The sequence below is a fragment of the Ailuropoda melanoleuca genome, chromosome 11 (assembly GCF_002007445.2).
Source record: "Ailuropoda melanoleuca isolate Jingjing chromosome 11, ASM200744v2, whole genome shotgun sequence".
NCBI classification, from domain to species: Eukaryota; Metazoa; Chordata; class Mammalia; order Carnivora; family Ursidae; genus Ailuropoda; species Ailuropoda melanoleuca.
The window spans coordinates 108591646-108613577 of NC_048228.1; the positions used below are offsets into that span (position 1 = coordinate 108591646).

At 57.6% G+C, this 21932-nt stretch overlaps 2 protein-coding genes across 3 annotated transcripts in view; one reads left to right on the top strand and one right to left on the bottom strand.

Annotated features, from left to right (window-relative positions):
* The window catches only part of GRK4 (G protein-coupled receptor kinase 4), a 97412-nt gene extending 95621 nt beyond the window's left edge, over nt 1-1791 (bottom strand). For both annotated transcript variants that reach the window (XM_034672196.1, XM_034672195.1), the window contains exon 1: nt 1655-1791. The gene's annotated coding sequence lies outside the window, so the exon portion shown is untranslated. The remainder of the gene's footprint in view (nt 1-1654) is intronic.
* Nucleotides 1792-2291: 500 nt separating this feature from the next.
* NOP14 (NOP14 nucleolar protein) lies at nt 2292-21661 on the top strand. The gene is made up of 18 exons (XM_034672193.1): nt 2292-2630; nt 5437-5571; nt 6047-6188; nt 8112-8254; nt 8783-8917; nt 9670-9792; nt 10559-10690; nt 11513-11771; nt 12638-12768; nt 13283-13368; nt 14399-14534; nt 16229-16330; nt 16812-16965; nt 18448-18607; nt 20252-20399; nt 20972-21090; nt 21182-21337; nt 21502-21661. Exons 1-18 carry the CDS (start codon nt 2436-2438, stop codon nt 21599-21601), a joined length of 2556 nt encoding a protein of 851 aa, XP_034528084.1. The 5' UTR covers nt 2292-2435; the 3' UTR covers nt 21602-21661.
* Nucleotides 21662-21932: the final 271 nt, after the last annotated feature.

Below are 21932 nucleotides of genomic sequence, written 5' to 3' on the forward strand. Positions count from 1 at the left end.
TGCCACCCAGGCACCCCTATGTATTTATTTTTTTAAGATTGTATTTATTTAAGTAATCTCTACATCGCACGTGGGGCTCGAACTCACAACCCCGAGACCAAGAATCACATGCTCTTCTGACTGAGCCAGCCAGGAGCCCCTGATTTTATGTATTTAGCATTTAGCACTTACATTTATCTCGTCTTCTAATCTCTACAGCACTGTAGGGAAATCTGCTTGATACAATAGTCCGGTTTTGTACATTACACCCAGAGATGATGATACAATGGAAAGAAAACAGGTTGAGCTTGGGTCAGACCCGACTTCCACAGAAGACATTTCACCTCTGTGACCGATCTGGAGTTCAAAGTGAGAAACACCAGACACAATCAAATGCTCCACTGAAACCTACTGCTGAGGTCGCCCCACTGCCTTAACAGAAAAATAAGACCCCGTTCTCTTCCCACCCATCTTCAGTCTTCTATTCAAAATAATTCAAGATGAGGTCTCTATTCTCAACTCTTAATATGAGACACTTTAGAAAACAAAAGTTCACTACTTCTTAAATCTGGATCCTTCCATTTAAACCCTCACTTGAATATCTAATTCCCTGCACCAGTCACTGTTACTTCAAGAATTCCTGATAAATGATTCTGACCCAAGTCTCCAATGAGTTGAGGAACCAGGCACTTTCTGATCCCACCTTTCCTCATAAAAGACACCTAGGGCACAGATGGGAAGGGGGATGGATTAAAAAGGGAACAAACCCCAAAGATCTGAAAAGAGCTGTATTCCAGGTTAACTTCTCCCACAGAACCTTATTCACTATTCCAATCACAAGAGGAATTCACTGATGCTTCCCAACAGCATCCCAAGCCACCCAAGAGCACCCCCTTCCCAGCCACGTGTGCCCGGGACATTGCGCACAAAACGCCCCTTCCACGTGGTCTTTGGATACGGAGTTCTGGCCAGTGTGCACCTCAGGTGGGCAGTGATCGCGATCGCTGCACAAGGACCGACTCTGTAGGAGCCTAGGGGCTGAAGAACCACAGGTGCGCAGCTCTGTTGCCAGCTCTCCAATCCCCGTGGGAGACAGAGGGCTCTACCGCGATCTCTGAACCGAAGGGCTGGGCCAACTGCTGCTTTCACGCGGATGGAAGGGTGAGTTCTTACTGACTTGTTTCCACTCTACCCACCATAAAGCCTAAGACCAAACCTCAAAATCAAGACGCTATGCTAAAATACCAGTCCACAAACACTAAGGGAAGCTTCTTGCTCAGGATAGTGTACAGGCTTCTCCTCTTTGTCCTCTAAAGAACACAAAGGCACGGTCGTTTCTTGCCGGCTTCGCTCGGCGGTCTGGCCTCCTCGTCCTCGGTCCTCGGGTTAGCACCCTGCTCGCCGGGCGCTGACGCACTGGACGTTGCGGGGAGGCGGCAGGTCTACGCAGCAGGCTCAGACTGAGGAGCGCAGGGCGCAGGCTACCTGTACTTGAGGTCCGGAGGTGCTGAAAAGGGTGCAAGGCAGCGGACGCCTCGCTGACCCGCCGGTCCGGAGAGTGAGGCCGAGCGGACCGTGGGTCCGGGCTCTGCGGGGATAGGAACTCCCGGCCAGGGTCTGGGGCTCCTCGGAGGCTCTGGGCTGGCTGGGGGTCGGGCGCCCGCCGTGCACCCACCTTGGCGCGCTTTCAGCAGCAGCGTGTTGGCCACGAGGTTCTCAAGCTCCACCGCCCGCAGACGCCGCCGCCGCCGCCGCCGCCGCCGCCTGGATCCGCGGGCGCGAGGAGGCAGGGGAGGAGGAGAGGACGCCGCCACCTCCGNCGCCGCCGCCGCTTCGGCCGCTGCTGGCGCCGGCGCCGCCCAGGAGAGCCCTCGTCCTCGAGGCCCGGGCCTCCGGGGGCGTCGCTGGGGCGAGGGGAGCTGGCGGTGCGGTCGCCGGGGGACTCTGCGCTCACCGCCGCCGCGCCGGGGCCCGGGCTCTCGTCATCGCTCGCGCCTGGCACGGGCAACTCTCTTCTCAGTGCCCGGCTCCCCGGCCGCCCGGAGTCTCCGCCGAGCCCCACCTCAGAGAGGGGCTCACCAGCCGGGGCTGCCCGCCGCCGCCTCCGCCTACTCGCACGGCGGCCGGCTTCCTTCAACGGCTTCCCAGAAGAGGGAGCCCGAGCACTCCCCTCGCCGCCGCGCCCTGAGGCGGCTGCGGCGCGGCGCGGTGCGGCGCACTACCGCTCCCAGAGGGCCGCGCGCAGGCAGGAGGCGGTGCGTCGGGCGAGCGTGGCCTGCTGGGAGTTGTAGTCACTCGCCTGTAGGCGCGTAGGCTTGCTTGCGGGTAGCGTGTACTTCTCGCCGGCTCGGTTCTCGCGGGACGAGGACGGGGCGGCTCCCCGGTGCCCGCACGCGTTTCTGGAGGAAGCGCGCCGAGCGGCTGGTGGAGTGGGGCCGCGAGCTGGTGGGTACGCCATGGGAAAGGCCAGGCCGGCGGCGGCGCACTGGAAGGGCCCCGGGGCCCCGGCGGGGGCGCAGGGCGGCCGCGCGAGGCCCAACCCCAACCCGTTCGAAGTGAAGGTGAACCGACAGAAGTTCCCGGTGCTGGGCAGGAAGGCGCGCCACGCCGTGGGGCAGCCCGGGGTGTCGCGCGCGCGGGCAGTGCAGAAGGTAAGGGGCGGGAGCCGCGCCGCGGGGACCTGCGGGGGGGGCGGGGGGTGTCCGGAGAGCGCCGGAGCCCTGGGGTCCCCGCAGCGTCCGGTTAGGATGGTGCGTGGCCCGGTCGGGGGTCGTACGTCCAGTGCCGAGCGCCAGTCCCCCCGATTTTCCCTGCGCGCGCTGCAGGGAGCCGGCCCGGGAAGCTGGCGCTCGGCGGACACGCGACGCGCGTGTACTCCTGCCCCTCAGTCCCGGGGGGCGCCGGTGCACGCCTCTTCCAGCCTGTCCTCGAGGAGACTTGGAGCCTCTGGTCCAGAGGCCGCGCATCCTTTTCTTCGCAGGGTAGGGGTGTCATGGATGTTGGGAGAACAAGTGCATCTCTCCTTCCAAGCACAGCACCGTGTCCCTCGCGGGGAGACTGAAAGGCCACCTTGTGTGCTTACGGTCCCAGAGTTTTCTGCCCCTTTCGGGCTCCGTTCAGATGGCATTCCGTGTGCGGCCTCTGAGACGAGTTCTTCTGCCTAACAATGTTTGTCGTTAGTGTGAGGAAGACACATTAGTATCCTATTGAAAAAATATTAAGGTGGGTGGAAAAGTTAGGGCACAGAAAGGACCTGCACGTTTTCCAGGGTCTCAGCTGACGGCTGGGCTTGCAGTCGGTTTGAACGTCTCTGAAGCCTGAAGCTCTGTCCTAGCTGCTGGGAGATCCAGGTCAGGGAAGACTTGACCCCACCTTTCTGGGCCTGCTGTCCTTGTTCTGCCGAACAGGGCGCTATCCAGTCCTTCTTTGAACTGAATGGAGTGTCTTACTGCAAGGAGCTGACAAGACAAACTTACATGGGAGGGGGTGCTGCTGATGAGGCCCCCGGGGTGGGGGGCGCTCTAGAGCAGCCCCGTTTGTTTCCACCAGATAAGTGTGTTTTCTCATTTCTGGAACGGGGATAATAATATCCACCTTCCCCTAATGGTCGTCGTAAGATGAAATAGCACGTTTAGCCCGTACTGAGTGTTGTCTAAACACTAGCTATTCTTAAATTTCTCAGCTTGTCACTCAGACCCCTTCAAAATCTGGCTGCAGCCATTGTCCTTGCTTTGCCTCTTGCAACTTGGTTTGTCCAAAAAGTCCCATCTTACCCCCCAAGTCCCTCAGGGGCCAGCACAGGTCACCACCTCTGATACTTTCCCAAGCCCTACGGCCCAAATAGGGCAGGTTGCTCATGCCTGTGGTACCTGACAGATTCACCTGCATGCTCTGTGCTGGAGGCCTGCGGGGAATGGCCCGGAAGCAGCTGTCGGTGCCTCCTCTGATCCCCGGTGCTTTGGGGGCTCCAGTCAGAAGGTGTGACAGGAAATCAGAAACTCCTTCATAGAGGGAGTCACACTCGAGATCGGAAGGGTGAGCAAAGTGTTATAGGTGGGGACGAAGGCACGTTGTCCCCTGTCACGGAGTGTGTGGCACAGCATGGGGTGGGAGAGCTCAGAGCTGTCCAGAGGGGACTCAGGTCATCCAGGGCAGTTAGAGTGTGTGGTGTGTGTCAGGGCACACGGGGTCGCAAGGTTGGCCTGGTCTTCTCATCAGTGACAGTCCCTCAGAAGTAAATGTGCTGTCCCATGTGTCTTCTGCTCCAGTCAGTGGCAGTGCTTTGGGCAGCACCCATGTGCACCCCGAGACTGTAGGTGCGGTCCCAGTGCCAGCCCGTGGTGGCTGGGCCTCACTGTCCTCCTTTCTCACACAAGTGGTGAGATAACCAGAGTTGACGTGTCTGTCATCCCTCCCAGTGGAATAGACGTTGTATCAAGAAGTGTAAATTGAATCCTCACTGTCAGCCTTATGAGGGAAGTACTGGTATTATCCCTGTTTACATATGAGAACACGGAGACAAGGAACCATTCCAGAACTTTCTTCAGGTCAGGAGTGAGGGAGCCGAGACCCAAACCCGGAGTTGAGTGTGTAACACACAGCATTACCCTGGCAATGCCCAGCTCTGTCCTGAGGCATCCTGCGTAAATTCTTGTGGTCCCATAGCAACAGCCAGTGGAAGGTGATACTGCTATTTCCGTCTTACAAGGGAGGCCTCTGGGGACAGAGAGGCTAGGTGCCCCCCAGAGTCCGAGCTGTCACACTCATGACCGCACCTCCCAGGCTTCACACGCATGAATGACCACGAAAGTGCCGTGGGTGGTGGTTTGGGGTCACAGTAACCTTTAGCAAGTAGACAGATTGCAGATCTGGAATCCAAGAGGAGCAAGGATTGACTGTATACAAATGCAGGCATCCGTGTGACAGAGAAAGTAGGCGATCCTACTAGAGCCTCTGGGTAATTGGTTGTGACATTGTAGTTGACGTGCATGGTGTCCTTTTCACCTCCTTGTTGGTTTCCCTTCCCCTCAGCTAGGACCTCAGCTCCTCGGGCGTCTCGGCCCGGCGGAGCAACTCCTGAGGGCTCATCATTCTGCTCCCTTTGGTTGCTACTGTTTTTCTTTAACCTCTGGTACTGGGCATGGAGGTCCCAAGGCGCGCCCTAGAGAGCCCCCCAAACTCCAGATACAGTCCTCTGCCTTTGTGTATGGGGGTGACCCCGCTTCCTCAGTCACTGAGAGCCGTCTTTCCAGCCAGTAGATAGCCCTTTTTTTGACTCTTGGTGTCAGTGGCCTACGGCGTCCAAAATGGCCGGGTGGCAGTGGCATCTTACAATTCACTGGAGCCACCGCGTGTCCCCCTGTGGGAGCATTTCCTCTTTAGGGACCAAGATCGCCAAGCCATCGGAGCTCAGAGTTGCCAGGACCGTGTGAGATTTTTCTGTGATCTGTTTTCCAGCGCACCCAGACATTATTGAAGGAATACAAGGAACGGGATAAGTCGAACGTATTCACAGATAAGCGCTTTGGGGAATACAGTAGCAATATGAGCCCGGAGGAGAAGATGATAAAGAGGTTTGCCCTGGAACAGCAGGTATGCAGGACGATGGGAGGAGGGTCTGATGCCACAGTTTTACCCAGAAGTCAAGCACCGGGAGGCGGTTGCCCCGTCGTTCACTGACCCCTGTGTGGGCGCTCCCCCCCGAGGTACGGTGGCGAGTGCTGTGCCTTGTCTGGCTACGAGCCGGGTGGAAAAGTACCCTGACTTGAGGACACGGCAGTGCGGACGCAGCCGTGCTCTTGACTGGAGTGCGTCCCGTGGCTCGGTCGGCTGGAGAGCCGGTCGGCTGTGGGACATCGGTGTGATCCACCAGGGGCTCAGGCTGGCCCACTGATTCGTTTACCCCCCATGGGTTCCGTTTATCTCTGGATCGTTGCTCAGATGACCCAGAAAACCTGAGGTGCTTGGGCTGCGTTGTTACATTATACAAATAGTGGAAAAATAACTGGGTTTTGCTGTTGAATGGATTGGAAATTTTAGGAAACTGATTTTTTTTTCCTTCTGTCAGCGGCAACATGAGAAAAGAAGCATCTACAACCTAAATGAGGGTGAAGAATTAACTCATTACGGCCGGTCGCTGGCAGACATCGAGAAGCATGATGACATTGTTGATAGTGACAGCGACACTGAGGAACGCGGAACGCTGTCTGGTAAGGTGGTAAGGGCTGGGAGCAAGGGGACAGTCTGCTAGTTTCGTTTTCTGTGCCTTTTCTTTGCACGGTTCGTCATTGAGACTTTTCGTGCATGCTTGCCTGTTAAACGTGGTCCCTTACGTGGTCCTAACTCTCTGTGATGAAGGTAAGCACTTGGTACCTTCGTGCTGACAACCTGGTCTTCGCAGGGTGAGTGGCCTCGGCCTTATTGGCACAAGAGGCTGTGATGCTTAGGTGACTAGGTGAGAAGTTGGGTTCCATGTGTTCCCAGTGTTGGGTCTTGGGGGCTCAACGGTTCATTAGAGATTTCCTGGCATCCTTTGATTCTCGTTATGAGGTAGGTAACTTAGAAAAGAAAAGCTCTTTTGAACATACGTGTATTTGTTATAACTTTATAAATGAGTCCTTGGGAAACATGTTGTGTTTTGTCTGGGTGCGTGATGTGGTGTCCTTCCCAGAGTAGGACAGGTTTGTCATAAAGGTCGATCTTGTCAGGTAGCTCTTACCTCATTGTGATGGAGGTGTGCGAGGGATCAGGTTTCCCAGGGTTTCAGCGGGAGCACCTGCCAACCTAGGACTGCCAGTCACTGAGACGGGCTACACCGTGACATACGCCGGCTTTGGGCAGTTCGAAATGCTGCCAGACATCTGGGGGAGGCCTCGAGTCCCGGGAGCTGCAGCCTTAGAGATGGGAGGCAAAGAGCACGTGGGGCATCAGGGGCCGCTGCTGGGTCCTGGAGCTCGGGGGCAAGCCACGTAGAGTGAGCCTTTCCAGAAAGGAGTGGTAAGGGGGCCGAGCTGCTGGCAGTAGGAGCTGTGAGAATTGGTGAATCCACCCCTGAGGGGAGGCAGGAAGCCAAGGGAAGTGATGGAAGAGTTGGGGAGAGTCAGGGCTGAAGGCGGGGTTCCAGGAGCTGTGGGGCGTGGGGGGAGAGGGTGGTCAGGAGTCTTCAGCAGGAGAGAAATCCGATAATGACCCAGTAGAATGAGAAAAGCTCATTGGGGCAAAGGCAGTTGAGTTGCTTAGGCCATTTCCTTGAGTAGCTGGGAAGGGACGGTCCAGCCACTTGAGCCCCAGGGCTGCTCTGGAGGGCTGCGGGGGGCAAGGCTTCTAGTTCCCTCAGCTAAGAGCGGGCAGGAGTGGAGCGCCCCCGGCCCTGGAGACTCACTGCCAGGCGGCCTCGAGAGCCTGGCTGGAGTCGGTGGTTCAATCCACCGGCCTCTCCTTCCTGCACACACACCCGCCTGTGCAGTGTGGCAGGGAACGGGGCGAGGGCTGTGGGCCCCGCTGTGGGAAAGCAGCCCGAATGTTCTGTTTCTGTTACTGGCAGGAGATTTGGGGGTTTTGCTCCCCATGTAACCCTCCATTGTCTCATCTGAGATACCGGGTTTTTTAAGGTTTCTGTCCATTCCCAAGTTGATGATTCCCACAGTGTTTTCTCTCTTCTGCCGCGGTAACTGGGCCTGGCTGAATGCCACGGGCTCTTGGCGCTGGCGCAGGTTCCTGCCCTCAGGACCTTTCAGCCTCCGAGTCCCTGCCCGGGGAGGCCTGAAGGATGCGGGTTCTCACGTGGCCTCATCCTGGACTCTCCGTCCTGAGACTCAGAATCCAGCCTGTTTAACCGCGTTTGCAGATCGTTCATGAGATTCAAACGCAATTAGCAAGTAGATCCTTGGTGTTTCCAGGTGTTGGGTCTCGGTCAGGTGGTATTTTATGGCTCTGGGTTTTCTCGGGGTGGTTCGTCCTGGGGATTTCTTAAGGGCCACTGCACCTGTGGTCTCGTGCAGCTCCGGTGCGGGAGAATTTTTTCTTGAGTATGGAGCTGGTTCTCAAGTCTGCACTCGGATGACCGTTGGCAGCCCAGGGCCGGAGCCACCAGCACCAGCTCCACAGACGCCTCTTCTGCTCTTTGTCCCCAGCCGAGCTGACGGCCGCCCATTTCGGAGGCGGTGGCGGGCTCCTTCATAAGAAGACCCCGCAGCAGCAAGGAGAGGAGGGGGAGAAGCCGAGGTCACGCAGAGAACTCATCGAAGAGCTCATTGCAAAGTCCAAGCAGGAGAAGGTGTGTTGGCACTCGTGGCGCTCCGCCCCAGGACCCTCACCAAAACAGCTGCGTTCCTGCGTGGCCGGCTTCTAGGAAGTATCTAGGATTTCACCAGACGGCCGTCACGTGGCCAGCCATCCACCTTTGTGGGCCAAAACAACTCTGGGGCTTTTTTCCCCTTGTATGTGTTTAGGCTGTATTTAAGATTTCCTGTGAATTAATAGAAGCATTCCTTTTGAATAGGAATATTTTAAGTCTCATCTTGCATATACTTCTCGTGGTCTGTTGCGTTTGGGGGGCTGGGGGTGTTTCTGGTTGGTTGGTTTTGTGTGTTGACATGTATCGCCGTCTTCACTACCGGCGCACTGCTCGGAGCATCTAGGTAACAGCCGACAGCCGGACTTAGTGCTGTGTGGTGAGATTTTGTAGCTTCGCGTTCTGGGGTGTCTCTGTTCTCCCGCTATGTGACGTGTTGACTGGCGAGTGTGGCTGCTCGCTCACAACTCCACGCTGGTGGCGTGCGTCACGTCTGCTCTGTCTCTGCAGAGGGAGAGACAGGCACAACGGGAAGGTGCCCTGGAGCTCACAGAGAAGCTGGATCAAGACTGGAAAGAAATCCAGACTCTCCTGACACACAGAGCTCCCAAGTCTGAGAACAGGGATAAGACGGAGAAGCCCAAGGTGGGTATCGAGTTGACTGCACCTTTCTGTGGGGAAATGGTGGAGGCCAGCGTCCCTTCCGGCCTGTTCCTTGATGTGGACAGCCGTCCTCCTGTTCTCTTAGTTCCTGTGTCTTCCAGTGAACTCTTGTGAGTTTTCGGATACGTGTGGTGTCCGTGGAGAGCTAGACAGAAAGAGACTTCAGTCTCTACTCCTGGATAATTAAACTAAAGAAAATGGTTGTTTCTGGTATGAGAAGTCCTTTGACGGAAGGCCTTCTTCAGATGGCATTTGACCTTTCCTGTTGCACGTCTGCACGTCTATATACGCGGTTGCTGAGGTTTCCTTCCAAACAGTGTGTGGCTCCTACCATATCCTTTTTAGTCTAAATTGTTGGAAAAGCTGTATTCCTGTGTGTCTGGCTTCTAGGAAGTATCTAGGATTTCACCAGATGGCCACGTCACGTGGCCAGCCTTCCACCTTTGTGGGCCACTGACACTGTTGCTGCCACCTTTACCCCAGCCCGTTTTGTGGGCTTCATGCCTAATGAGCAGCGTTCAGCTTTGTGAAAGCAGGTATGTTTTGAGAAGAATTTCCCAGGCGTGAAAAATCCCGTGTGATGAGAACCGTTTTCTTTCAAGATGGAAGATTTGGATACTGTTTGGCTCCCTCCTTCGTGCTGTCCAGACATGACTGGATAGGCAGGAAGCTGCCTGCACAGATCGTTTAAAAAAAAAAACCTGAAAGTGTAAAGTTTCTTATTTCTGCCCTAGCCTGACGCATATGACGTGATGGTCCGTGAGCTGGGCTTTGAAATGAAGGCCCAGCCCTCCAACAGGATAAAGACGGTAGAGGAGCTGGCGAAGGAAGAGCAGGAACGGCTCCAGAAGCTGGAGGTGCGCGTGCGACCGCGACAGTGCCACAGGGCCCAGCTCCTCTCGGGGGCTGTGCAGGATCTGGGTTTGAGGCCTTTCTTCTCCGTTTTGTGAGGTTGGCTGCAGGTGTGGTGTTTTAACAAGGAAATTTTCATAGACTATTTAAAGTTTACATGTCTTTTACTGTAAGTTCCTTTTTTTGATTATAAAAGTAAGAAAAATGCAGATGATACCCCAAATGTACCAAACAATGAATGTTTGTTCTAATCCCTTTACCTCAAAGTAGCTGCCAACAGTGTCGTGCACTCTGCCTCCCAACTCATTTTCTGTGCCTTAAAAAAGGCTTTTAAAATTTCATTATATTAAAACAAAAATGAACGTTGGCACTGTATCTGGCCCTTTGGTCCAGCCCCACCTGGGCCTCTTCCCTGACTCGAGGCCTGTGTGCAGACAGCCTCGCAGTTGGGCCCCCTTGAGGCCTCAGCTGCACGGACCTGTCCCCCCCATGCCGTGCCTGCCCTCTCCTGTCACTGCGCAGCGGGGAGCGGAGTCTGCACAGCTCGGCCAGAAAGACCTTGGAACAATGGGCTTGCCTTCCTGGTGACAAGACCGCACTTGTGCCGTGGTTTTAGTTTCCATTGGTGTGCGGTGGGAGGTGTCACATGTGACGCTTCCCTGGGGCCCGCGCGCTAGGCAGAAAGTGGGCGCGGAGCCCCGGGTCTGGGACCGCAGCCCGCGGGAGGGCAGGGCCAGTGTGCTTCCCGCAACACACCTCCTTCCCGCCCAGGCTGAGAGACTGCGGAGGATGCGCGGCGAGGACGAGGGCGGCGATGCTAGAAAACCAAAACACCTGTCCGCAGACGACTTAAATGACGGCTTCGTTCTGGACAGAGACGACAGGCGCTTGCTTTCCTACACGGTAAGGGGTTTGCCTTCGCTGGCGTGCTTGCTCCCTGAATTCCAAAGCACGGTTTCTGGTGTCTCAGGTTCATCCCAAATGGAAAGTGTGAATGTCTAAAACCACCCATGTGCTCTGCGTCGGGGAGCGCGTGGTGAGTCCGATCCCGTGCCTGCGGGCAGGCTGCCTGGAGAGGGCACACCAGCCTTGTGCTGTGTCCTCGCTCGCCAGCTTCAGCTTTTTCCGCTCCTAGCGTGTGGTTCTCTGCAGGCCCGGCACTGCTGCTGAGGAACCAGTACAACAATTGAGTTTCTAAAACTCTGTAAGGTCTACACCCTTGCCCCTTCGGAGTGAGTCAGCCTGGTTTCAGGGCAGGAGGCCAGGTGTGTTGAGCAGAAGAGTATCCGAGGTGCTAGGCGCTCACAGAACACTGGGGTATTTGGTGGGAGAGTGTAGTCAGGGGTTACCCCCAGGTGTTAAGGTCCCAGAGCCTCCACGTGCAGCCCAAATGTCAGAAAGCCCCTGCTGACTCACCGTTTCGCAGCCCCAGAGTCAGTGGCGGGAGGCCGCAGACACAGCCGCTGGAGCCCGTTGATACCGGGGCACCTTCCACACCTTAGGTCCCTGCTGCTCCGTGGCAGAGCCTGGCCCGGAGCCCCGGCGGCAGGCATTGGGAAGCTGTTCCCTGGCCTGTTGGCCCTGAGGCCCCAGAGCACGCTGAGGCAGGGCACGGAGCCGGTGCGGAGGACGGCACTCGGCGCTTGTGTTCCTTAAGTGTGCAGCGTTCGACGTAGTCACAGGGTGTTTCTGGGGCACTGAGACCTGTGGTCCCCCATTCTCCAGGATGGAAAGATGAGCATCGGGGAAGAGCAGAGCGGAGAAGCCAGTGACGGCGAGAGCGAAGAGGAACAGGGCGAAGACCTGAGTGAGGACCCAGAGGACAGCAGTGACCCCGATGGGCACTCAGACCTGGAATCGGACACGGAGAGCGAGGACTGTGGGCGGCCAGACAGAGAGCCGCAGCAGGCCCCGGGGAAAAGAATGACAAGTGGTCACAGAGCTCGCGGAGCTACTAGGACTGAGCTGCCCTATACATTTGCAGGTAGGCAGACACTGGGTTTTCTTATGTGTTGGAATGACCTCTGTGACCTGGCAACAAGTCTGCCTCACTAGGGCCACATCTGTGGAGTGGGGACCAAGGGTGCGCTTCTGGGCATGTGGACACGTGCCCGCCCAAAACGTCTGGGCTCATAATGGGCACGGTCCTGCTCTGCGGTGTCTGGTCAGTGTTAGCAAGCCTCTGTGGTGTGACTACAGACAGTTTCATGGGCTGCCTGAAGGATGAGGACAGCACACATCTTTCCACGGAAGGTCATTGTGCTTTTTCCGTGGCCGGTGATGGAAACGTGGCTGCCACAGAGAGCTGGGGCCGGGCCCGGGAGATGGGGAGTCACTTGTGTGGGGGCTTCCTGTGTGCCGACCTGGACACTCGTTTGGCCACATATCCCCTTACAGCAAACGTGTGTCGTGTGGTCTGGTGTGCGGAGAAGAATCCTCCAGTTCTAGCGAGTAGTCCTGAAGTGTCCTGTGACTTACGGTCACTTGCAGAGGCTGGCTCCCACGGGCGTGGCGTGTGATCAGTGGGAGTCTGGCGTGGTGATAGCACTCTGCCACGTGGCTCCTTCCAGCTCATTCTGAGCCACTGTGCACATTAAACCCCGCACCTGCTGCCTGGTCACTGATCAGTAGCCTGTCCTGCCACACCTCGCCCCCAGGACACGCCAGCACACGTTAGATCCACAGGCGGTGCTCATGGTGGGAGGTAAAGCGTGTCTGTAAAATACACGCGAAATCATCCCTTCGTGAAGTAACGTCACCCCTGTTTTATTTTGTTTTTAAGTACTCTGTTATCAGAAACGTGATTCTCTTTCTAAATGTTAACCGCGGAGCGTTCTGCGTTTTTGGCAGCCCCTGAGTCCTACGAGGAACTGAAATCTTTATTATCAGCGAAAACGATGGAGGAGCAGCTTGCGGTAGTGGAGAGAATTCAGACGTGCAACCATCCGAGTCTGGCCGTGGGAAACAAAGCAAAGCTGGAAGTACGTGCTGCGCGTCGCGGGTGTCAGGGCGGCCCCCACCCCGTCTGCGTCGCGCGGGGCATGTGTCTCGGCCCCCTGTGGCTGCGAGTGCTCTGCGTGGACCCTGTCACGGCCCGGAGGAGGCGCTGTTGCCCTCCGCTCGCAGGTGGGGGGAGACCGAGGCCCCGGCTCCCCGGGCCTCAAGCGGGAGCACCAGCCCTTCGGCTCCGGAGACCAGCACTTGGAACGTGCCTTTTCTTCTCAGCAAGTGTCGCCCGCTCACGAACGAGGCGCAGGGATGGGCGCGTTCTCGGTTTGTCTGGAGTCCTGGGTGCCGGCTGCTGTCCTGCAGGAGCACACGCCTCCTGGTGCAGGGCCAGCTCCTGGGCCTGCCCTTTGCAAGGCGCTCCCGTCAGGGGCCCGGAGGCGCATGTGCACACATGTTAGTCGGCATGTAGGGGATGGCGCCTTGTGTGCCTGTGGTTTTATTCTGGGGGTCGGTGCTGAGCTCTGTTCCCGATCCGTGTTCCTGCAGAAACTGTTTGGCTTCCTTTTGGAGTACGTTGGAGACTTGGCTACAGATGACCCACCAGACCTCCGAGTAATCGATAAGTTGGTTGTGTAAGTAACGACGGTGGGTTCACTGCAGTGCAGGGCAGACTTGAACAGCTCTTTTCCTGGTTACAGTCATAAAACTACGTCTCAGAGTTAGTAAGGTGGACCTTGTAAACGGCCCCGTGGCATACACCAGCCACGGGGATTTCAGAGACGATGGCCCCCTCCACGTGGTTGTTAGCACGCTGCTCCCGTCACCCTGGAGACGGACACCTGTGCACCACAAGCAAGTTGACTTTAAGCCAGATGAACACTTCATACCTGTTCATGCTGTTTGGAGGCTTATTTTGTCTTTCATTGACCAATGAAACTTCAAGGTCTGCTTGGACGGGCTGAGGGGTTTGGGACACATGGTAGACTGTCCTGGTGTCACCTAGAAACCCGCCCGCTCCAGGTCCATGCTTTGGTGGAACCCTACAGGCTGGTGCTGCATCAGGGAGGCCAGGCCTCCTGGCCTTCCCGTTCCCGCCCTGTCCAGGGATGGCTGAGCCTTCGCTGTACTAGGACCCCCGTGAAAGCAGAGATGAGAGTGGCTCCTGGCCCCGGGTTGGCTGGAGGGAGATGTGGTGGAGGGAGGGTGTGAGCACCAGGAGCTGGTAGGGGTCTGTCTGGGGCCAGCCACACACTGTGCGCCCCACGTCCCCGTGCCACCTTCTGCCAGTACCGTGGCGCTGTGAGGATCCAGTGAATTCCTGTGGGTGGCACCTTGGAACCGTCCACCAAGTCTGGTTCAGAGAATGTGCTTGTTAGGGAGTTATGCTTCTGCCATTGCTACTGAGAAGGTGCGACTTTCTAGGAGATGCGAAAGCACGTACAGGTTGTTATAAAACGAACACTAGTAGAAGAATTATCTGGATCACTGAGAAGGGCAACCAGACCAGTAAGAGGAAGAGTGGGCTCATCCAGGGGCCTCCATGCTAACTTGCTCAGCCAGCAGGTGACATCACAGGAGCATGGTGAATGAGAGGTTTGGGGCTTGCTTTCTGATTTCGTCGTCTGAAGTCATTTTCCCCTGACCTGTGTTTCTGATTAACAGGCAGTTATATAATCTTTGCCAGATGTTTCCAGACTCCGCAAGCAACTCCATAAAATTTGTCCTGCGAGATGCCATGCACGAGATGGAAGGGTCCATTGAGGCCAGAGGCCGGGCGGCGTTTCCGGGCCTGGACGTGGTGAGCAGGGGCTTGGTCTCAGGCACGGAGGGCCAGTGCTGTCGGCCGGCCAGAGGGCTGGCCAAGTGGAATGTGCATGGTTTGGCAGGTTCACCATGCCCTAGAGCTTTCAGACTGAGCCGGAGAACAGACTGGCATGAGGTGGGAAGGATTGTTTACCCGTGGACAAGGAACTAAAATGTGTTTCACAAAAGAGGGAGTTCTGGTTTCCATGTGATTGGGGTCGTTCACAGCCTTCGTGGCGAAGAGGCTTTAGGGCAGACAGAACAAGTCTGTGTTGGGAAGGACCAAGCCCGCGTGCCGGCTCAGCGGTGGCCCCACGGAGACACCTGAGCGCCCCTTACAGCTCTAACAGCTCCATGGCGGCCACGGGCCACCTCGAAGAAATCCTTCCTCAGTCTGTGCCATGTTGTAGGATTTCTGTGGAAATGAAAAACAGTGATTAACAGAAACTTAAAAACATAGGGTCTGTGTTCCTGGTTTTAGTGGCCCCCTCCAGAGTGGGATCTGTGCCAGTGTCCGTGAGCCACTGCTGGTGACTTGCCTTCTTTTGTGAGCCTCAGCCCTCGGCAGACACTTCCCTGCTTCCCCGCCAATGGGTGGCCTGTGTCCCCGCAGAGCGCTGGTGCAGAGACAGGAGACAGGCCCCATCCCAGTTTCTTAGATGAGCCGTCAGCGGCTGGGGGTTGTAGTAACGCCTCCCGTGAGGATTCACAACAGTGCCACGGCCTGGACACAGCAGTCGGTACACAGGGGCCATCACCGTCACCACTGCTTCCGAAGCAGACACTCATAGTCCATGCTGGCCAAGCGAGGAGGAGCGGGCTGGGTGCGGGGAGCCGCACGGGCTCTCCTTTCCTGTCTGCCTCCCTGTGCCTGTGTTCCCTGGGGTCCCAGTCGGGGTGGCGTGGGGGGCCCTGCGGAAGGGTTTCCAGCAGGTCTTGTGGCTGATACTAGAGCCCCTGCCGGGAGCAGGAAGGATGAAGTGGGGCTCTGGGGGTGCCTGGCGTGTTCAGAGCAGTCCCGTTCTGGGGGTTCAGGAGGGTTTCTTGGTGCCTTCGGACTAGATGGAGGGTGTGCAGATCGTACAGAGCGGGGCGCAGGGACGCTTTCCTGCTTTAGTGAAGCAGCCTTTCTAGTGCCTCCTGGGTGGGGAGCCTGTGGGCGGGGGGTCCCCAGAGAGTGTCGTCCTCTAAGCCAGCACTCCTGCCATCACTGCGTGTAGCCTTGCTTGTCGTCCGGGTGTGCGGCCAGAGCCACGGCTCACGTGTGGCGTCTTGGGGCCAAGCGGAGCGTGTGCAGTGGGCGGGTGCCACACGTGGCTCTGGAGGGAGCACGTCCTTCCTCTCCGTCCAACACGTGTCCACGCCGCCCTGCGCCCTTGGCCTTCCCAGTAGCCCCGCCAGCTGCCCGGCTTCTCTTGTCTCATCGGAAAAGTAAACAGCGGTCTGTCGTAGCTTTAATCCGCGCTTCACCCTGTGAGTGGCGCCCAGGCCGTTTCCATGTCTGAGAGGAACGCACGGCGGTGAGCCGTTCTGGGGTGTGTGCGTGCTTGTGTGTGTGCGCGTGCTGGCAGGCAGCGCTGCGGCCCCTCGCCGGGAGGGCCAAGACCTGCTTTGCCTCGGGCGGTAGGAAGGGCTGTGGTCAAACGACACACCGCTTTCTCTAACATGTGTCGCGGCGCCCCCTTGCAGCTCGTTTATTTGAAAATCGCCGGGCTGCTGTTCCCAGCCTCCGACCTCCGGCACCCCGTGGTGACCCCCGCGCTGGTGTGCATGAGCCAGCTGCTCACCAAGGTACGTGCTCGCTGGCGCGCGTGGCCGGGGCGGCCGGGCGAGGCTGTGCGGCGTCGCCGCTCGGGGCCAAGCCCAGGAAAGGCTCACGGAGAGGGGCGTGCGAAGACGACCCCAGAAATGGCCCCAGACGAGGTTACGGAGGGCGTGACACCAAAAAAGAGCCCGTCGAGTCTGACGTGGGCTCTGTTTCCCTTTTGGCTTAAAAAGTCTGAATAGTCGCGTTTTCCACTCCGGTCTGGTGCACACTCCGCGGCGGTCCTTGCGCGCCTGGGTCGTCTCGGAAGGGGCAGAGCGTTCGGGCCGGCCACGCGCCTCACCTGCTTTCACCCCGCCGACCACGCTGTGGCGAGGGGCGGTGCTTCCTCTGTGCGGGGGCGGCTCGGGGCCACAGACCTCAGCTGGGGCGCCAGCTTGTGTAGCTAATGCAGCCTTCCGGAACCTTCTTCCTGACCACTGACCCCCGCCTGTGCTCGTGTGCCAGTGCCGCGTCCTGTCTCTCCAAGACGTGGTGAAGGGCCTGTTTGTGTGCTGCGTGTTCCTGGATTACGTGTCTCTGTCTCGGAGGTTCATCCCTGAGCTCATTAACTTCCTCCTTGGGATCCTTTACCTCGCAGCTCCAAACAAGCACGGCCAAGGTGAGTCGGTCTGACGGAGCTTTCTCAGGTATGTTCTATCTTCGCGTTCTTCAAAAAGTCGTTCGTGCTCCTTGTAGAGAGTATGGGACGTGGAAAGGTGAGACGCCTGAAGCCCCGCCGTCCAGAGCAGCGGCCTCTCCTGTGTGCGGCTGTGTGGACGGCCCTGCACCCGAGGGAACCGGGGCCCTACTGTTCCCACCACCTCGGCCGCCAGCGGACACACGCGGCGAGTCCCAGCGGTGGCGTCTACCCCAGATGACCTAGATTTCCTGTCAAAAATACACGAAACAGTTCTTTTACGTTGATTTTGTGTCGAAATAACATTTTAACATTTGGGGTTAGAGGAATATGTCATTAAGATAGACCTTTTCTTACTTTCCTGGGCCACAAGGACGCTTGGCGCTCCCTCTGCGTGGCCCCCGTTGTGTTTCTGGCACCCAGCCCTGTCTATGTAGTTTCGAGAGGGCCGGGAACTTTGGGAGGAGTGACTGTCAGAAGCCTCGTTGTAACGAGAAGAGTTCTAGCGTCTGTTGACCTTCTAGATTGTGCTGGTCTGAGCTCCCCCGCCCCCTCCCACTGCGCCTGAGATGCTGACCGCTCACTGCTCCCCTCTCAGGTTGTCAAGGTGCCACCCGGTCTCCGCCCCTTACTCTGTGTCCCTCGGATCGCCTTTCCTGCCCCGATCGATCGCATGTCGTATCCGCGATCTAAGGCCACCATGGAGACCGTAATGCCTGTTGTGCGGAGCGCCTCACCAGTGCTGGGCCGGGGAGGTGGCACTTTCAGTCCCAGCAGCTCCTCCATTCAGGATCCTAGACACACTGTCTGTCCTGCTTTCCCCTCGTGACTCATAGCCGAAGCCCCCGCGGGCCGCTTTAGCTGCGCCCGGACTGCACTGACGCCCTGCCGCATGCTCCTGTGCGTGCGGCATGGACCTGGAGAGGCGCAGTCACACCCGGGGGACCTGTCAGGAGGTGGCCACAGCTCGAGGCGGAGTGGACACTGCAGTGGGGGCAGGCAACGGTCAAGCAGCAGGCCCCTGTCCCCTCGCCCTGCCACTGCTTGCTTTGCTGTGCCCGCTGCCTCGATTGCTCTTCCGGGTGGTGACGGGGTTAAGTTCCCTCTGCTGGCGTTCGTCCTCTGGGACAGGACTCTCTGACCGGGTTCCCTGTACCACCTGCTCCTGCCGTCCCCCCCCCCCACTCTCCTGCCCTGCATCTCTGGTCCACCGTGTCTCTCTCTGATACTCCGTCTCGTTCGCTCCGTCTTTTGGGTGTTGTGTACTGCCTGTCTCCCCCATGAGGTCAGGGACCTGGGCTGTTCCCTCAGTCACCCCTGCGGACACTGTAACCCCGCCTCTGTGTGGTGAACACAGGCTGCGTGTGCCCGAAATGACTCTCCTAACGGCCTCACCAAGCAGAGGCTGCCCCGTGAGCCTGTGATGCTGAGGCCGCCTCTGTCCTTGTCTCGCTTGGACTTCAGGTTACACTCTGGTGCACCCTTTCAGAGCATCTGGGAAGAACTCGGAGTTGCTCTTGGTTTCTGACGAAGCGGACATAGCCACGTGGCAGAGGCGAGGCCTGTCCCTCCGCTGGGCAGGCGGACTGAAGGCCCAGACTAAGACGGAGGCCAACCACACCAGGTAGGTGGGCCTGGGGCACCAGGGAGGGCGTGCTTGGTGTCGGGCCGGCCTGGGGCCGTGAGGACGCAGATGGTACAATCTTACACAGGGGAATCCTCTGCGAGAAGGTGCTAGAGCTAATAAGCCGACTCCGTGCAGCGGTGTCATACAGTCAGCAGGAAATCAGCTGCATTTCTGTACACGGTGAGCAATTGAAAAGGAAATTAGAAAATTCTATTTACAACAGCGTCAAAAAGAACAAACCATGGGAATTAAAAACAAAGGAGGGAAAGATAATTGAGACTACAAGATATCGCGGACGCTGTTGCGGAAGCCCGGAGTGCAGGAAACAGCCCCTGTTCGTGGGTCAGAGGACTCCCCTCCAGACAGCATCACACTGGGGACTGGGTTTCAGCATGTGAATTTGGGGGCATGCAAATTCAGCCCACAGGAGGGCTGGGCTTTTTGTCAGAAGCCTTTGGTTCTCTGGGTTTTTTTAATTATGGACTATTTGAAATATTTTTTCGTTGTGGTAAAACACACAACAGGACATTTACACCCTGGTGCGGCCACCACCACCGTTCACCCCAGAAGTCCTCATTCGTAAGACAAATTGTGTACCCATCACACACACACTCCGTGGCCTCTGGTGCCCCCGTCTGCCTTCTGTCTCCAGCATCTGGCTCCTCTAGGGACCTCCTAGAAGTGGGATCACAGTAGCTCATGGCTGGTGTATTTCACTTTATAGCACGGTGTCCTCCAGGTTCGTCCACGTGGTGGCAGGTGGCAGAGTCTCCTTCCTGTTTAAGGCTGGATAACATTCCATTGTGTGGATGGACCACGTTTTGTTCGTCCGTCCGTCCGTCCGCCCACGGACACTTGGCTGCTTCTGTCTTAGCTGCCGTGCATAGTGCTGCCGTGAACATGGGGGTGCCGACGTCTCTTCGAGGCCCTTCTTTTAATTCTTTTGGGTACAAACCCAGATGTGGAATTGCTGGGTCTGTGGGAGTTCTGCGTTTCATTTTTTGGAGCTCTCCGCACACTGTTTTCCACCCCATGTTACTTGGCATCCTGCCAGTTGCTCCACGTCCTCCCAGCATTTGGTATTTAGTTTTGTTTTTTTAATAGTAGCCATTCTCATGGGTCTGAGGTCTTAACTCCGTGCGGTTTCGGTTTGCATTTCCCTGAAGAAGAGTGATGCTGGCGTCTGGCCACGTGCTTCCTGGCCGTCTGTATGTCTTCCCTGGGAATTGTCTGGTCAGGTCCGTGAAAAAAAGAAAGAAAATCTTTCCCAGAATATGTGTGTTATTTCTCAAGATAACATCTGCTTGATTTTGCAAATAGTAATTTAAAAACTAAAGTGGAGCCACTCATTTTCAAGTTGCTGCTGCATTTCCCACAGTGACCCTCTCTGCTCAGGGACACGGGGCATCTGTCCTGCCCGACACCACACTGCGGGTGGACTCTGGCCCGTGTTGGGTTTTTCAGAGCCGTGTGTTGGAGATTTTAATTTTTGCTTAGAGGATTGACTGGCAGTGACCGAATGAAACGAGCTGGTCCCCTTCCTGCCTCTGGGCCTGAAGCTGGGTGTCACCCCCTTGCAGACTGTCCTGCCTGGCCGTCTGTCTGCCTCTGGGCCTGAAGCTGGGTGTCGCCCCCTTGCAGACTGTCCTGCCTGGCCGTCTGTCTGGCTCTGGTGAAGCGCTGTGTGCTGCTCTATGGCTCACTGCCGTCCTTCCATGACATCGTGAGGCCGCTTGGAGCCCTGCTGACGGAGCACCTGGCTGACCACCGTCACCCCCTGGAGCTCCAGGTGAGGCCTCCCCCCTCGGGGCCCTCTGCAGGGGCTCGGCCACCTCCGTGGTCAGGGAGCAGTTAGTGGGCAAGCTTGGTTTGAGGTGGCAGTTCTAGAAATGCCCATGGGAAATGACGGCAGTGGGATAGCAAAGAAGTAACCGTTCTCCTGGACGGGGTCTTGCTCGGTGCCTATGGTGTGGTCCCCCTGGCCAGCCAGGGTCCAGTGAGGGTTCTCCCATGTGTGTCCATAGAGATGGGTCACTCGTGTCCTTTGTAACAAGTTTCTCTGGGGAAGGAGATTGCACGGTGTCTGCTGGATGCCAAAGCACTCCTGAGTGCCCACGGAGCCTTCTAGAAGGGTCTCAGGCGTCTGTCATCGGGCCAGCGGGAAGTGTGCGCGAGGGTATGAGCTGTACCCCTGTGCACAGGCCCCCCCACCCATCTGCATGGCGGCAGGGCTCTCTCACAGCCGGGCCTCGGCTCCACCCCCTTTTAGCAGGGGAGGCCGCGGACCCAGAGGGGCAGCGGGCGGGTCTGTCCCCTCACGGGCGGCCCTGCCGCGTCCTCAGCATCCCCCCCACGTTTCAGGAGCTGTGCCGGAGCACGTTGGCCGACATGGAAAAGCAGGAGCAGCGCTGCCGGCCGCTGATCTGTGAGAAGAGCAAGCCGGTGCCGCTGAAGCTCTTCACCCCCCGGCTGGTCAGAGTGTGCGTGTCAGCCTCGCGTCCCCACATCGGCCGGTGTCCGGGGGGCGGGGAGGCGGGTGGGCTAGAGCTCTGACGCTGGCTTCCCCCTCAGCCTTGAGTTCGGGAGGAAGCAGGGGAGCAGCAAGGAGGAGCAGGAGAGGAGGAGACTGATCCACAAACACAAGCGTGAATTTAAAGGAGCCGTCCGGGAGATCCGCAGGGACAACCAGTTCCTGGCTCGGATGCAGCTCTCGGAGACCCTGGAACGGTGAGCGGTGGCCAGGGCTGCTGGCGGGTCAGGCCGGGTCCCCGTGAGTGACCGCCGGCAGTGGGTCCCGGCCGCCCCGTGTGCGTTGGCCCGCATACTAGACTAGCGGGTCACATAGGGAAAAGGGCAAAAACTAATGTAAAAACGGGTTTTTTTTCTTTAAGGGATGCGGAAAGAAAGCGAAAAGTGAAGCAGCTTTTTAACAGCCTGGCCACACAAGAAGGCGAATGGAAGGCTCTAAAGAGGAAAAAGTTCAAAAAATAAAGAGTTCCGCAGACGAGGCAGGGAGATGCTGTGCACTGAATAAAGGCTGGTCCCGTGTGCCTGGGTCTTCCCTGTGCTCCACCCCGCGGGCCTCCGAGACGTGCTCGCCAGCGAGCAGGGGCTCCCGCTCCATCTCGTGCAGACGCACCTCTGTTAATCACAAGGTTTGGGACTACGGGCAGGGCTATGTTCGGTCCCAGTAACATCTGGTGATGCAGGTGACACGGGGCCCAGCGCAGAGGCCTGGCCCTCCCCGGGCCAGCAGTGGAGGCCGATGTCACACAGCCTGCGGCACGCTGACCAGCCCTGCACGGTGGCCCTGGTGCCTGTG

Bases quoted from the DNA above. Each gene is read 5' to 3' on its own strand.
- NOP14 (XM_034672193.1), top strand. From the start codon at position 2,436: ATGGGAAAGGCCAGGCCGGCGGCGGCGCACTGGAAGGGCCCCGGGGCC. The intron at 9,793-10,558 runs GTGCGCGTGCGA...CTTCCCGCCCAG, and splicing joins AACGGCTCCAGAAGCTGGAG to GCTGAGAGACTGCGGAGGAT. The intron at 21,338-21,501 runs GTGAGCGGTGGC...TTTTTCTTTAAG, and splicing joins CTCTCGGAGACCCTGGAACG to GGATGCGGAAAGAAAGCGAA.